Genomic DNA, 15,801 nt, shown 5'->3' on the forward strand with positions numbered 1-15,801 from the left:
TTTCCACTGGAATTCCTTATTCAGGATTTTTGCCTGGGCAGCCATCAAGTGGGAAACGCTCGTCCAGGGTACTGGTTCTATTTCGCACACATAACTGTATTCTTCATTCGCCAGGACACATAAACACACACAGCGCAAATTTTGAATTGAGCTGAATTAGAAAGGATCCAGGTGCGTAGTAGAGTTTTCAATTATTAAAATATTAAAAAACAATTTTGCACATAGCAATAACTATCCTATTTTGTAGGAAATGTGGAGTACTCACTTTCATCATCCAAATCTCGGACCGTAATGACTCCAGGATGTTCCTTGGCCACGGCGTGTAGTCGGGGTGCTCCGAGGGTCAGACATGTCTCTCGGGGGCCCAACGGAGCCAGTATTAACTGGAGTGTCTCCCCTACGAGACCCGAGCGAACTTTGCCACTTGCCTGATTAAACAAAAAAAAAACATTAATTTATGTACTTCTCTTATAGCCTTGTGTGGATGCCACATGATTATTACTGACTGGTGCTTGGTAAAATGTATCGTAGGTATACCACAAATAGGCAGATCCATAAGAGAACATAGGAGCAACAATAATAAAAATTAGATAAAATATAAACAGTTTAATGTTTCCTTACCAGTAATGCAGGCAAGTCAATATCAATGTCAAATCCTGATGGCAATCTCATCTCTAATAATACTGGGCCGCTGGTGTCCTCTCCTGTCTCAGTCACAAATCTGAAAAGAATTAACATTTGGTATTTTCATAGTTATTCTGTTATTGTACATAATATCGACACATCCTACGTACAACTGTGTAACTGCCTCATTCACGGTTATATGATTGTTACATTTTTGAAATTTACACCATTGAAACTTTAATATCAAATATTAAAAAAAATAAAAAAATCGTAAGAACATGTTTTTTTTTTAAAACGTATAAATGTTTAACTGCATATATCTAAAATAAAATCCGAGGAATAAATAGGTATGTGCCAGCTACAGACTATTATGCGGGGGGAATGCGGCGCGGGCGACGGAGATCTGCCCGTCGCTCAGTTCTACCTCGGACAGCGAGAGAACAGGCTCCATCAAAAAATTGAAAATATTAATGTTGTGACAGCGATACATAAACAAATATAAGACCGCATATAATTAGAATTTTTTGGTAAAAGCTGTGTAAAGCTAGGGTTTCCTAGGACAGCGGTGCCCGTATCTTAACAGCCGTAGTGAACGGTGATGCGGTGGACAGCTGTCGTAACGGTGACTAGAGTGTTGATAACACTGTTTTCCTTGGAAACCACTCTTTAATCACCATTACGACGGCTATCAAATCACCGTTCACTTCGGCCGTTAAGATACGGGCGCCGCTGTCCCAGGAAACCCTAGCTTAAGTGAACATTTTAGGGGAAGATACCAAATGAAGTACAGAGTAAAACTACGTAACTAGGCAGATACTCGTGAAACATTTCAATAATTCCCATTGAATAAGCCTGTATCAGCGACTTACAGTATTGATGATAGGTTATGTAGCAAAGTATAAGTGTGTATGTGTGATTAATCAAAAAAATGTAAAATTTACATTTTGCAGTTACACAGTTGTAAGTAGGATGTGTCGATATGTTACATTCACTGAAAATATAAGATACAATTTTCGATTTACTTTGTTTTATTTTTTATCTTGTTTTGATTACATTTTATTGAATAACGACTATGAATAAAAAAAGAAAAGAAGAATTAACTGTTAAAATAAAAAGTACACAGCTGATTTTTTGTCTGGCAACACAAAATAATAATAAGTAGCTTGTTTTGTGTTGGTTATGATAAGGTCACGATGATATATTCAAAGAGTTAGGTACCAAAGGAGAGCCACGAGAACTAAATCATTTTTGAGAACGAAAATTAAATGACTCACTTTTTTTATTAAAAATAATTACATCAATGTTCGATCATTGTTAACTCATACATTTTATTGGTGTACCCGATGCAAAACATATTCTACTGCGATCCATCACTGACCAATTACAGTTCGATTTCACCAGTAGTACGGATGCATGTAATCATCAGTGTGGCCATTATGTGAAGCAAATTCTCGTCACTTTAAAAAAACAAAATTCTTCAAATTAATCACTCTCTGAGGTAGAGAAGATGCAGAATATCACCCCTGGTGAGATTATTTCACTTCCTATATTACGTCCATTTTGTTTTTTTAATATATTATAACTAGCTTTTACCCGTGGCTTCGCTCCCATGGTATTAGGGAGAAATTAATTAGGCAATTGATTAGTTTTGTTGTTTATCAATAAGAATTTTCCCAATGGAATATTTTTTTGAGATAGAAAGTAGCTTGTATGGATTGCCGATCCTATGAATACTATCGCTATGAAAAAAATATGACACTCCATTAATCTATGGCGACGTAACATCGATATTCTGTTCGCAAATCCAAAATCCCACCACAAAACCAAAACGAAAAGCAAACCAAACTAACCATAGATAAAGTAAGTCCATTTTTCAAATTTAAAAAATTAATTTCAAATTTATTCTTTTTGACATCCCACCTTATCGCCTACTCATTTTCAAATAATGTTCAGGATGAAAAATAAGTATTCTATTTTACTTCTCACCTCTCCGGCTATCCTCATGCAAAAATATATGTCAATTGATCGCTTCATTGAGACATCAAGGAAACACAAGCAAACAAACACACTTTCGCACTTACAATATTAGTATGGATGGCGCCGCGACTATTTCTCGAGGCAGACCATATCACGTATGCACAGATCTGCCATTGATAAAATTTTCAGCTAGGTTGAAGTTGATTCTTTGATTTCATCAAATTTGCAGTCATAATACCCCATGCAGCATTTTATAAATTTCCACAAGGGAGCCTCTCGCTCATCTCTAGATATGCGAGCTGTTGATTTAATAAAATGAAGTGCAGTGCCGATTGGAAGTAGATGAGGGTGATGGTGATGGTTAGACCTACCCCACGCAGATAGTGAGCTGCAGATGGTGTGCGGTGGAAGTGGAGTCCACTCGAGGGTCCAGAGTGAAGCGTGGCCAAGGGGCCGTTACGTTGGTGCGTCGCACGCCGCGTAGGGCCGCAACGACCGCGCCCGAGCCTTGCGCAAACACCGAGCACTGCCTGTCGCGCACCTGTAGATTTAATTTTTAATTTACTTTCGGTCGTTTCAGCTAAAAAGATAAACTTACTATACGGCGAATAATACAAATTCTGTCACTTCAAAATACAATAATCATTATGTGCAAAGATATACCTATATTCCTTTACCAAAATACAATAATCATTATGTGCAAAGATATACCTATATTCCTTTACCAAAATACAATAATCATTATGTGCAAAGATTTACCTATATTCCTTTACCAAAATACAATAATCATTATGTGCAAAGATCAGATTGAAAAATTAATCATCATCAGTCCCTTTCCTAACGGTGCACAGGGCACTGCATTGGTACACCAATCACAGCGTAGCTTGATAAAACAAAATTACACGAAGGTAAGATGATCAGTCTTGCGCTTCAGGTACCAGTCCACGGCATATGAAATATTCTAATGTAAAAACACCGTGTCAATGTCACCTAATGTCAACCGTTCGGGAATCGAACCTGATACCTCTCGCTAACGCGCTGACCACTACACCACGAGGCTGACAAATGAATACAAAAATAAAAAGGTTACTTATCAGTTTCACCGGTTTAAACATATTTTTACAAGTTACAAATGGAAAACATGAACATTAAATCGAGTGTGTTCAATTCATTCCATATTATCTTAAAAATCACAAAAAGTATAATATATTATATAATACATACGAGGGGGTGCCCAAAAGAAACCGAACTAGTATTTTAAAAAAATATATTGTTACAAAAACTTTTAATCGCCTTCATACTCTCCATTGGAGCTGATGCATTTATCCAATATTCTGTTCAATTGTTGGAAATACATTTTTTAAAATTTGCTTGACAGCACCTCCCTCGTTTTTTCTTCAACTCAGCAACGTTGGCAGCCACCCTTCTCATCACCAAATCTTCACTTAAAATTCGCTGCACTGAACTCAAACTCACTCCAGATAGCTCCACAAATTCTTCGATGACGATATTTCGAGTTTATCTAAATTTTTGTAGACAAACCGACCAGTCTAAGAAGTATAAAAATTGGAAAATTATTTTTAGGTGTATGTTGAATAATTCAATCAGATGAATCTCTTCACAGCAATAAAGATTTTTAACTTGAAGATACTAAAATGAGGAGATGGAAGAATCGCAGAAAAAATGGATGTTCAAACATAGGCAAAATGTAATATTATACCTATGTATATTCTTTTACCATTTTTTTTTAAATTTGGAAAAAAAACAGACACAACTTATTTTAAACAACTAATACATGAATATTTTTTTATTCATTTACATTGTGCGGACACAAGTCTTATCTCTATTGGATTAAATTCCTGTAATATCTGTTGAAAAAAAGGTTTTGTCGGCCTCGGTCAGCGCGTTTGCGTACCATGCAAGAGGTCTCGGGTTGGATTCCCGACATGGATGATTTGAAATATTTATTTAAAAGGGTGTTTTCACACTAGAATATTTTATAGTCCCTGGATTGGTACCTGAAGCGTAAGACTGATCATCTTACCTACAAGTAAAAAAAAAAAAGTTCAAGATACGCTGCGATCGGTTTACCAATGCAGTGCCCTATGCACCATTAGGTGCGGAAAGGGAATGATGATGATATCTGTTGAAAGTATAATATATACCTGTTGGTCTTGCACCAGTAAATAGTTTCCTTTGTTAACATTGAGCATGGTGGTGTCGTTATTGGCGGGGCAGCGGAACTCCAGCGTGGCAGCGGAGGCTACGGGGGCCCGGGAGGCGAAGCCGGCCAGCGCCGGCAGCAGGGGGCCTGGGCGGGCGCCCCCGCGCAGGGCCCCCAGCAGCGGCCGCGCCAGCTGCGCCGCCTCCGCGCTCAGCCCCTGCCGCAGCAGGGCCTGCGCTGCCCACGCCGCCGTGCTCACGCCGCGTCCGCCGCGCCCGCGCTCGCGCAGTGGGTTCGGTGTCTCCACGTCCCACCAGCGTATTCCCTCTGGACAAGATAAATTCAAATGAAGCAAAAAACATAACATTCTCCTGCCGGTGACAGCTGTAATACCAACTTAAGGGTTGCCATAGAAAGGGACAGAACTAAAAGACGGGTAGGAACTGGATAACGCCGGCCGGAAAGGATATGCTATCTCACACAAACACATTCTAGGTGAGAGAGGCAACATAATAGGAGTTTTGTTGGTAGGTAAAACTCCTTAATTATTAATAAGTTTTAAAAATATATTTTTTAAAAAATTTGCGTATTTCAATATTTTTAAATGAGTTTTACTTCATTTTGATGTTTATATTATATTTTTCTTTAGTGCCTAGTAAAATATGTGCGTGTATAAACATAACACATGTAATGGCACAATAATTAAAATAGTAGGAGTAATAGTTACCTGATACATTGGCCATGCTGTTGAGGATGTTAGTGGCCTGGAAGGCAGCGGGGTGGTGTGCGGCAGCTAGGACTGCAGCCAGGGGGGCCAGGGTAGCTGCCCCTTGTGAGCTGGCGTCGGGGACATGTCTGGCTAACCAATCCTGAGCCTTATTCATCACATTTCCATATTCGCTTAGCGTCAGGTGCTGTAACACACAATGGACTTAAATGAATTAAAGAATATTATTTTAATACTAGTAAATGGGACCCTTTTTCACCAAAATTACTTCATTGCAGTACGTTTCTGGGTCCGTATTGCAAGAAGATAGAAAGAAAAAAAATATCAATGTAATCAATTAAAATATTACAAATGAAAATTGGAAACTATAATTGTATTAAATTTGACCAGAAACATGATTTCTACCCTGCAATCGACAGAGGTAGCGGAAATTTCAATATGACTATTTAGACATCAAATATCAGGTGCATTCGGTCCAAACATACTTTGAATTGGAAAGCGTTGAGTATTTTGCAATTACAAAAGAACGCGAACGAAATGACCTTGAGAAGCGCACCAGGTAGCATGTAGAAGTAACATTCCCCCTCTACACGCATGTACAGCTTTGAAGGCATGGGTTCATCCCGCGTACTTTGAGAAGCGGAAGTATGGAGATGTGTTCTTGTGCTATATCAACGCGAGTTAAACAGCGTGCTGTTATCGAATTTTTAACTACTGAAAAAGTGACACCTACTGAGATTCATCGTCATTTGAAAGCGGTTTATAGTGACAATGCTGTTGATAGGTCTACTGTAAATAGTTCAAATTTCATGGTTGTGAGCCTGGAAAAGCCATAATTGTTGATGAAACAAGCAGTGGACATCCCATCACTGTCACAGATATACATCGCAAACTCGTCGACAATTTGATTCAGTCAATTGAAAATGACCGGCAAATAACTCGAGAGTATTGTAAACCATATTGGAATATCCAAGGAACATGTCAGCTTCATTATTGAACAATTGGGATACCGTAAAATCATGCAACATGACAATGCTCGTCCACAATTGCAGAGGCGCTGCGAAACCTGAAGTTTGAACCGATTTCACACCCTCCATACTCCCCTGATCTTGCGCCTTGAGATTTTTTCCCTCTACTCAAGAGAGACCTCAAGGGTAGTCATTACGCCTCGGATGATGAGGTGAAGGCAGCTATCAAGTCCTGGATTCAAGAAAAGTCAGAAGAATTTTTCAGTGATGGAATGAAAAAACCGTTGGGAGGAATGTGTTAGGCTTAATGGTGACTATGCTGAAAACTAAATATATGATTTTGAAGCTTAAGAATTGTACTTTAATATACTTTTTACCCGATCTTGCTATTTGGTTTTGTTCGTGTTCTATCCTCGTGCAATAAAAAATATTATAAAATATTCTTTGAAATTCTGCAAAGAACTTTCCAGTGTGAAAGATTACTTAACGTAATAAATATTTTCAGCATACATCTTACCTACCTATGTATTTCCTACATCAACAAATGTATGCCTACCCCTTGATGGTATAAGTTGGATACGCAGGATACTGCTCTTAAAGGTGATTCCAGTTCTATAGTGAAATTTTGGATTTGGCCAATGTGGATTAAATGACGTAACTTTATCGTTTTGTTCTAAAAGCATCGTATTATTGTTTTTTTTCTAAATTTAAAGACATCTGTTTTTAGCCATAGATATCTTAAGCACCCTTTCTGATAATGGTCACCGTATGCGCTTGGTAGATATCTTACCGTATCTTCGTAATCGGGACCAAAAACTTTGTTATGTTACACAAGGCGATTAAAATACTACCAAATGATAATTTGAGTCACCTTAGTGTCCAAGAAAGTAAACAGAGTGAGTGCGGTGAGCACGAGTGGGTCTTGTTGGAGGGGATCCTCCCTAGTGACTGTGTCTGCCTCCTTCCAATTTCCATCAGCTTGTTGGCGTGCCGCGAGCCACTGGAGGGCCTCACGGACAGTACTGGCTGGTATTCCCACGTCACGCCTGGATGTGCCCATTCCGGTACCAAACCAACGAGCCGTGAACCCCGTTACCCTAAAATCAAATGTGAAATTGTTTGCACAACTTATATTCTGCTATTTAAATTATTGTTTTTAAATACGGAAATCAGAATCAAATTATAACGAGAGCAATTTAAAGGTAAAATGCATTTTTACTTTCTTTTTTATTTCTGTATTTTTTTCACTTTCTTTTTTATGTCAATAAACATTTGCCAAAAAAAAATATTTTGTTGCAACCAAAGGAAATTTTTTTTGAGAAGGGAATATAGAAGTTTAGGCATTCATAGGGCATATGACCTGTCATTGGCTGGTTCAAGTGGCCATTTTACACACTGTGTAACATTCACCATTCAAATTCAGCCTGTCTACAAACATTTTAACATACTCAAAACATTGTTGATATAATTTTTTATTTATTTACAGCTAAATTTCTTTTTTTAATTCCAATAATTTTAAATACCCGTCGAACACACCCAAAGTGCATTGTATACAAATAAGCCGATAAATTCTAAGTTTTTCGTTTTCTTTGAGGACCAATTACACATAAAAGAAAGAGAATACGATTTAAGCTTTATTGTACAGTCTGAAAATCACTTGATCTCACAACACCAGCATACCTGTATTTTTTAAGGAAATATAACCTGTCTGGGAGTGTGACTGTACCACAAAATTTTGCCCAGAAGAACTGGTAAATTTACGTACGAGAGTTGATTGATAGGCTCCACGCCTGACCTGCTTCGAGTTGACCAGTCAAACTGATATGTATGCTTTATGTAGCCAACTGCAAGGGTTTAGTCGCAACAGGTCGCTGACCACCGCAAAATGCTGGACGAGGCTCCAACCCATAAGGCGTTGGTGGCAATGACTGCTATTCAGAAAACTGGGAAAATGGTAAAACACCCCATATATACACCTGATCTAGCCCTCCAGCGACTACCGACTATTCCTACAACTCAAGAAAAATTTGCGTAGAAATACATTTTTAGACAACGATGAGGTCATGTGATATGTAGAAGAGTGGTTGGCAGGGGTAGGATGATGTTCTACCAGTAGCTCAATCACAAATGACTATCGACGTGCTAATAAGCAGCGTGATAACAATTTCTCACCATGGATGTTTATCATATTCGCAATCACAATGTGAAATGAGACATTTTTTGGCGGAACTGCATTTAATTATAATAATAAAAATACGTACATAGTTTTATTCCACTTTTATTTATAAATTTGACGATGTCGGTCACGACGAAACTCGGTCTCTGGTAAAAATTTATAAATAAAAGTGGAATAAAACTATATATGTATTTTTATTATTATAACCACAATGCGAAAGTTATCGATCGGGATTATTATATTTTTTAATATTGTCAAATATTTATGTTTCGCGACGCATAATTCTGCTGCGCAATCACATAGTTGTATTTCACCGGTGTAAATATGGAAAATATTCCAAAACTGTAACTAAAGTAAAATAATTTAGTTTTATAAAGTTGTATTTGTTTGTTTACAATTTATCACGCTATTTATTGCATTTAGCTGCGGTCGGCAAGCCAATGTCAAGAAAGGCAGTCGCCATAGTAATTGTTTATAATTTCATTTTCATTTTGTGTATTAGATACTCCTTACTATTTTGCAAATGCAATATTTGCGTTCTTTTTCGGCAATGAATTGTATTTATTTACGAGGAAAACAAAAAACAAACCGACACGAGCCTCGACGAAGAGATTACACGCACGTTGACTTATGACCGCGCTTAGTACGTTTTTAAGCACGTGGATAATTATTTGTGATTGCGCCACAGGAAGCTATAGAAAGCATCGCTGGAAGAAGTGCATACAAATCCAAGGGGACTACGTCGAAAAACAAGATACAATAACATTTTCATCCACTTGGAATAGGTCAGGGGTGGACCATATCAACCAACCTTCGTATAAGGCTGAAAATAAATGCAGAGTTATATTTTTCTTACCATATACTTCCTTCTTGGAAAGGATTCTTAAACAAACTGAAAGAGCCATCGGCTTGTAGATAGGCTAATTGTTGCTGGTAGATTTTCTTCATCAGTTCCATACACGAAGCTCGTACGGCTTCCGAGAGTTGTGCTGAATTCTAGAAATACATTTTAAATGCTTTACATTTTTTAAGTTTTTACGGTTATTTTACATTTTTTACGGTTATTTAAAAAAAAAAAATTATAACATATCGTGGGTATACAAGGAAAACCGGTTAACTACGTTTTTGGCATATTTGAGTTATGAATACCATTAACTTAAAATTTTTATCCTCTATCTACAGGTATAATCGGTTGAATGATATTACCGCCATTAACTGAGTTTCAGACAATTGTAGAGTTAGTAAAACCGTATATATAGCATTTTGTCTCAAATCACTTAAATGATTTTAAGTGATTATTTTTCAATTGAAATTTACGTTTTTAATGTCTTTGTCTGGTTTTCGTTACTAAAACAATATCACATCCAAAGATTTTTTACAAGTAAAAACAACTGCTATGTGAGTTGTTTTGAGTGAGTGAGTTTGTGAGTGTGAGAGTGAGCTAGTTTTCCTTGAAGTAAAAATATCTGCCATAATGAAACCTTACTACAGCGAAAACTATGTTAAAAAAGACTTGTTAAAGTTATGCAAAACAGGCGTCATTCCCGAAGAATTCTATCATTGGTAAAAGAGTCTTTCCACTTCCGCTAATGTGATAGATGCTTTAGATTTGAAGATGAAGACAGTGTTGAATTTGATACAACTCAAATTCAGTTAGACAATGTCGCCGGCTAACTCAACCAGCACAAATTTCTTCACAAGAAAAATCAGCTAAATGCGGATTTTATTTTTCTTATCTTACTTATTTATTTTTTTCTCAAATTCTGTTGCTTTTTATTTCATATAAATTCTGTAATGTATGAAAAAATGTTTCATGAATAAGTATTAAAAAAAAAACAAAACTTGATTTTTAATGAACAACCAAACTTTAAAATTCAATTTACGCAAAACTGGCTTTTTGCAGTTAGCCGGTTTTCCTTTTATACCCACAATATATATGTATCTTTTGATATGTATTTTTAGTAACAAATTTTGACCAATCTCTTCTATTGACCAGTCTGTTTTTTGGTTGGGTGGAATATATTGCTTTTAGCATAAGTCCGCCAAAGAACTTATTCTTTGTACATGAAGTTTAAATAAATAAATATATTGTTTGGAAATGTTAATAACAAGGAAACAAACTCGGGACCTCATGCATGGTAACCGAACATGCTAATTGGTAGAAGAAGTATAGTCTTACATCGAGCGACTGTAATAGCACAGCAGCCTCCATGTACGGAAGCATGTTGTGGTAGCCACTGGCGGGGGGCAGCTTGGCCCTCTGCGGGAGCTGGGCGAGGGCGGGGGCCAGGGGCCAGCCCCAGGCGGAGGCGCGGTACAGCACGGTGGGGTGGACGGCGCACCCGCCCTCGGGGGGCGCCGCCACCGACAGGTTGCCCAGTGCCGACCCACTCGACAGGTTCAGCATGTCCGAATCATCTGACGTCTCTTCTTCACCAGCTGGCTGGAAAATTAACTCAAATATACAAAATTCTTCATTTCCACCCCCAGGAACCGATTCTTGACCAACCTTTTCTTTGACAATTGGAATGGTCTTCCTGAGAAAGTTGACAGTGGAAATATATGATAGAGATTAATTGAGGGCATTAGAAGCAAGCTTGGAAATCTCCACCAAAAACGGAAAATTAGTAACTGATGTTAAAATAAACTATACATAAAAGCCTACCCACCTAAATAATAGCGTAATACGGAAATACATATACAGTATTATGTCTGTACTCTTTTTATTTGATTATTAATTAAAACTAATGTCTGAGCACCCGATGACAAACTATTATTGAATAGTTTATCGGGACAAAATATATTTTAATACTTTGTTTTCTTTATAATGTATTAATATTGTAATAATGTGTATATTTTATTGAATAAAGACTATGAAACCAAAAAAAAAAATTCAAAGCCACCACTAAATCTTGCAAAAACAGATTCAATTATACTACCAGCATTTTCCATTGAGTTGGTAGGCATAATCTCACAATTCTTTTTTCAAAGTTTTTTGCAAATATCTCGGTAACTTTTTCAATGGAGATTCCTAAGTTTGCTTCTAATACTCTCAATTATTTGAATTCGTATAATTTTTTTGTTGAAATTATGGATTATTATATTTATATTTTTAATGTATATTATTTATTTATTTATTATTAATAATAATAATACACTAGCAGCTATTAAGCTGATGAGTGTATATCAAGTTCACATGGTTATAAAACATTATAAATTGATGTGTGCATCTAGGCGGTTTTCACATTCACTTTCTCGTGAAGACCATTACATTTCTCCACAACTCGGTTTGTCAGGAAGTTCTTCCCGGGGTTGGATGAGAAGGAGGTAGTGTTAGTTTCAATGAATGACCTCTGAGATGGCGGTTTTCATTCATAGTGAACATTGATTTCAACTTGGGTACGTTATATTGCTCAGTTAAGATTTTGAATGTTTCAATCAAGTCACCACGCTGTCTCCGCTCTTCCAGTGAACTTAAGTCAAGCTCCCTTAAGCGGTCCTTATTATTATTATAATATTTTTATTAGACAGACCTGAAAGCTCTATCCACAAAGAGCTTTCAGGTCTGTCTGTCGGTTGATAGCTCCTATGCATCCCTCCAGGCATCCGCAGTGTATGGCCCAGCTAACCTTATTGACTCTGTTTGATAACTGTAGTCACCGGAAGTTGTTTTACAATACCCACTACCCCTAATTGTATATTCTAAGGGGAGTTCACATACAAAACTGAAATATGCATTTAATGTACTTGGAACCTAACCACAGATTTGTGGATTCAATTTATTTTTACAACATTAAAATAAATAACAATTAAAATTTATCTAGAAGACTTAAAAATTTAAGTAACTTACCGAAACATTAATCTCTAGTTCATGAGAATCTGCCAGGCCTACTCCGGTAGCAGTGAGCTGGAAGGTGATCATCCGAGGCCCATCATTGGAAGGAAGAATTGATATGAAGAACACAACTGTACCCGCATGGCCAGGGGACACGGACACCTTTTGTCTCTGGTAAAGCTCGAGACCTGTATGTAATATGGAAAAAAATGAAATAAAGACACGAGGGGATAAAGGCGTTGTGTTGCAAATGAAAAAAATGAACCTTTTTACATAGGTGAAGATTTTATGTAGAGCCTTTTCATATAAAACCAACGATACCATAAAAAAATGCAGTAAACCAATTTTGTGAGTGAACAAAGGTGTTATAGTATCAATAATTATTATACTGGAGTTCAACACATTAACCCCAAAAATTTTTGATTTTGTCAGATAACACCTTTATCCACTCTCGTCTTCAAATATTAGAATCTTTGCCAGGTTATTAAAAAAATATTTCAAAATTACAATGAAAAAAAAATTAACACATATATTTTGACCTAGCCGGACCGAAGGAGGGTATCCGATTTGGTCAATTTCACTTTATGTACATAAGCATTCGGCAAACTAATAAAAATGAATAAAATACACGAATGAGTAAAATATGTGTAGGTACGCGAAAACATGAATAAATTATTGCATGGTCATAAACACTTCCGGCGTTTTATTCTCCTGATGCCATATACAAGTAGGCGCTGGGGTCGTTTGGTCCCCCCGTTCGGATCATGTGTAATTTTTGAATGCTTAGTGAGGGAAAAGTTAACCTCTAGCGTCCCTGTCTACACATTATGTAGAACAAACACTGCAATTTGCCTAAATCCCCTATTTATATTATCTAGTGATCGGATTACAACTGAACATGTGCCTGTGTACATATCACACATTTAGGACGAAAACGGCGCAACTCAAAAAATTAACTTTTTGGGAAATTGCAAAAGAATAATGTAAATCGTGACACCTTCGTATTCTTTCGTCGATTGTTTCATATTTTTCAAAGTCAGTATCAAATTTTGAGTGAAGAATTATACCGAAGGCTTTCAGCTATGAATCTATAAAAAAAAAAGTAATAAAAATAAATGATCATAAGTTTAAACGAGACATTTATTAAATGAGTCATTATCAGATTGAAAAAAAAAGACAAACTAAAGCACTTTGATAAATAAGATAATAACAAAACTTTTATTAGGTCAGATCAGGTCACTAAACACATGTTTTTATTTATTCACGAAATGACATAAATGTAAATAAGTCACTAAGATTATCGATAATTTAAATAATAAAATGACATTAACTTAAATAAGTCACTTAGATTATCGGTAAGTCGGAACGAAACAATCACAAAGCTAAATTGGTCATTTAAGTATTTTAAAAAATAAAGCAAACATGCCATTTGTATCGGAATAAAATCGACTCAACTTGTACTTCGGTCGCTATATGATTGTCTGTGTTGCGTCCTTCACACAGCAGTGTAAACACAACACTAATTTTGTCGCTTCCATACTGACACGGAATCTAAATTCTCCGAGTAATACAGAGACTGATATAACGGTTTCGTCCTATTCCCACCCGAATGTTGCGTTTTTTTAAATGCAGAAAGATGGATAAGGTCGTTTAATGATCTTAACTCATTTTAAGCTTTTTTTAGTTAAGGCGTTTTCATCCTAAAGGTGCGATATTATGTCTATAATTCAACTAAGTAATAAATTCATTAATATTGTAAAAGGCATACAGTGTCGAGTCGTGAAAATAGCAAAAGAATCCGTATTGGCGCATTACCCTGCCTGTGACAGCTGTGATACCAACTTAAGAGACAAAACGGGTTGCCATAGAAAAGAGGCGGTATTAGAAGACAGGTAGGAACTAGGTAACACCGGCCGGAAAGGAGATGCTATCTCACACAAATATATTTTATTCTGGATCAGAGAGGCAAGTAAATTTGTTCATTCTTACCATTAGGCGTATCCAGTTCATTTCCAGTTTGGAACCTAAAGTCCTGGCGTAAGTTGTGGAGAGTGATCTCCGCCTGCACTTCTCTGTCCGTGGGGTTGGAAAGGGAGGCGGGCAGCGCTAGCAGCTCGCCCTCGCGCAGGCTGCGGGGGGCGGAGGCCCGCAGCGTGGGGCGGGGCACGCTGCGGGGGCGGCGGGGCTGCGCCAGCCCCAGCCCCCGGGAGGGGTGCACGGCCCAGGCGCCCACGCCCCAGTCCGCGCCCGGGTTCGCAGGCAGCCGGCGTCCCAGTAGTCCTTTGCCCTCCAAACTGGTTCAACAATCAACTTTCGGTGAACATTTAACCATTTATTTACTGACGGGACTTCTAGGTCTCATTTAACACTGAGCACCAGCCGAATACACTTAAAATTTACCTTGTGCCCGGCCCATTTGTGTGAAATTTCGTGCTTTGTGAAGGGTTTCTTAAAAGTGTTATAATTATGAAAATACTGCGTTAAATCAATTGAAACATCTCATATATATTTGAAACAATTTAATAAGTCATTTTTGTATGATAGTTTTGCCAACATTGGCCTTTATGGAGAGCCACATTGCAATGTTCGCACATATACAGGGTCTCACTCCTTTTTTGCGCTTTATATCCTGGAACCGTGTAAACACGTGATTATAATAACCACGCGTTATGTCCTGGTCCCGTATTTTCACGTGGTTTACCAGCACCAAAAAAATACAAATAAAAGTCACTAGATGTCAATAAAATGCACGTTTTTAGTATATAATCACGTGTTTACACGGCTCCAGGATACAAAGTGCTAATAAAAACTCCATACAAATGTTAATCATTGATGAATTCTGACAATTTCATCACTAGATGGTAGTTCTTGCGCAGAATCATTATGCATACCTTTTATTATGTTAATATGCCCTAAAATGACTTATGAGTCCTTTTTGAAAATTTAACATAAAATTTATATTTATGAAAAAAAAAATTGTTCATTTTTGTTTTCACCATGTTTTAAATTATTTGTGTAAAAATAACCACAGAGCCCGCTATGTTTTTTTTTCAAAATTCAGTAAGGACTTATCACGAGATTATTCACAGAGTCTTATGTGGTACAGGCGATAAGAAAAGTAAATTATAAATTTATGCGCTATTTATACATGTACATATACAATATGTATTGTAGACAAGATCTACAAATGTTTTCTGACGCGCGGTAAAAATTATAGCATTCAAAAATATTTTGATGAAAATGAACAACTTTGAACAATGTCACCAGTTCATCAATCATCAATTCGATCAACTAATGATAAGAAAATTGTGGAAGGTTTCCAGTTTACTT

General features: G+C 37.1%; 1 protein-coding gene and 1 long non-coding RNA gene across 2 annotated transcripts in view; one reads left to right on the forward strand and one right to left on the reverse strand.

Moving 5' to 3' along the window:
- The window catches only part of LOC148280903 (thioester-containing protein 1 allele R1-like), a 42,094-nt gene that overhangs the window by 1,187 nt on the left and 25,106 nt on the right, over positions 1-15,801 (reverse strand). Inside the window, exons 14-23 of the mRNA XM_088227608.1 lie at positions 14,461-14,765; positions 12,487-12,659; positions 10,816-11,079; positions 9,493-9,632; positions 7,332-7,557; positions 5,493-5,679; positions 4,767-5,092; positions 2,973-3,142; positions 622-721; positions 266-428 (exon numbers count right to left, since the gene is read on the reverse strand). Of these exons, the coding sequence (XP_088083734.1) occupies positions 266-428; positions 622-721; positions 2,973-3,142; positions 4,767-5,092; positions 5,493-5,679; positions 7,332-7,557; positions 9,493-9,632; positions 10,816-11,079; positions 12,487-12,659; positions 14,461-14,765 (2,054 nt within the window). The remainder of the gene's footprint in view (positions 1-265; positions 429-621; positions 722-2,972; positions 3,143-4,766; positions 5,093-5,492; positions 5,680-7,331; positions 7,558-9,492; positions 9,633-10,815; positions 11,080-12,486; positions 12,660-14,460; positions 14,766-15,801) is intronic.
- On the forward strand, positions 25-728 carry LOC148280904 (uncharacterized). The gene is made up of 2 exons (XR_015822473.1): positions 25-171; positions 248-728. It is a non-coding gene; the product is annotated as an uncharacterized LOC148280904 (long non-coding RNA).

The sequence above is a fragment of the Micrasema longulum genome, unplaced genomic scaffold (genome assembly GCF_059751315.1).
Source record: "Micrasema longulum isolate JH-2025_06_02 unplaced genomic scaffold, ASM5975131v1 h1tg000513l, whole genome shotgun sequence".
Classification (NCBI taxonomy): Eukaryota; Metazoa; Arthropoda; class Insecta; order Trichoptera; family Brachycentridae; genus Micrasema; species Micrasema longulum.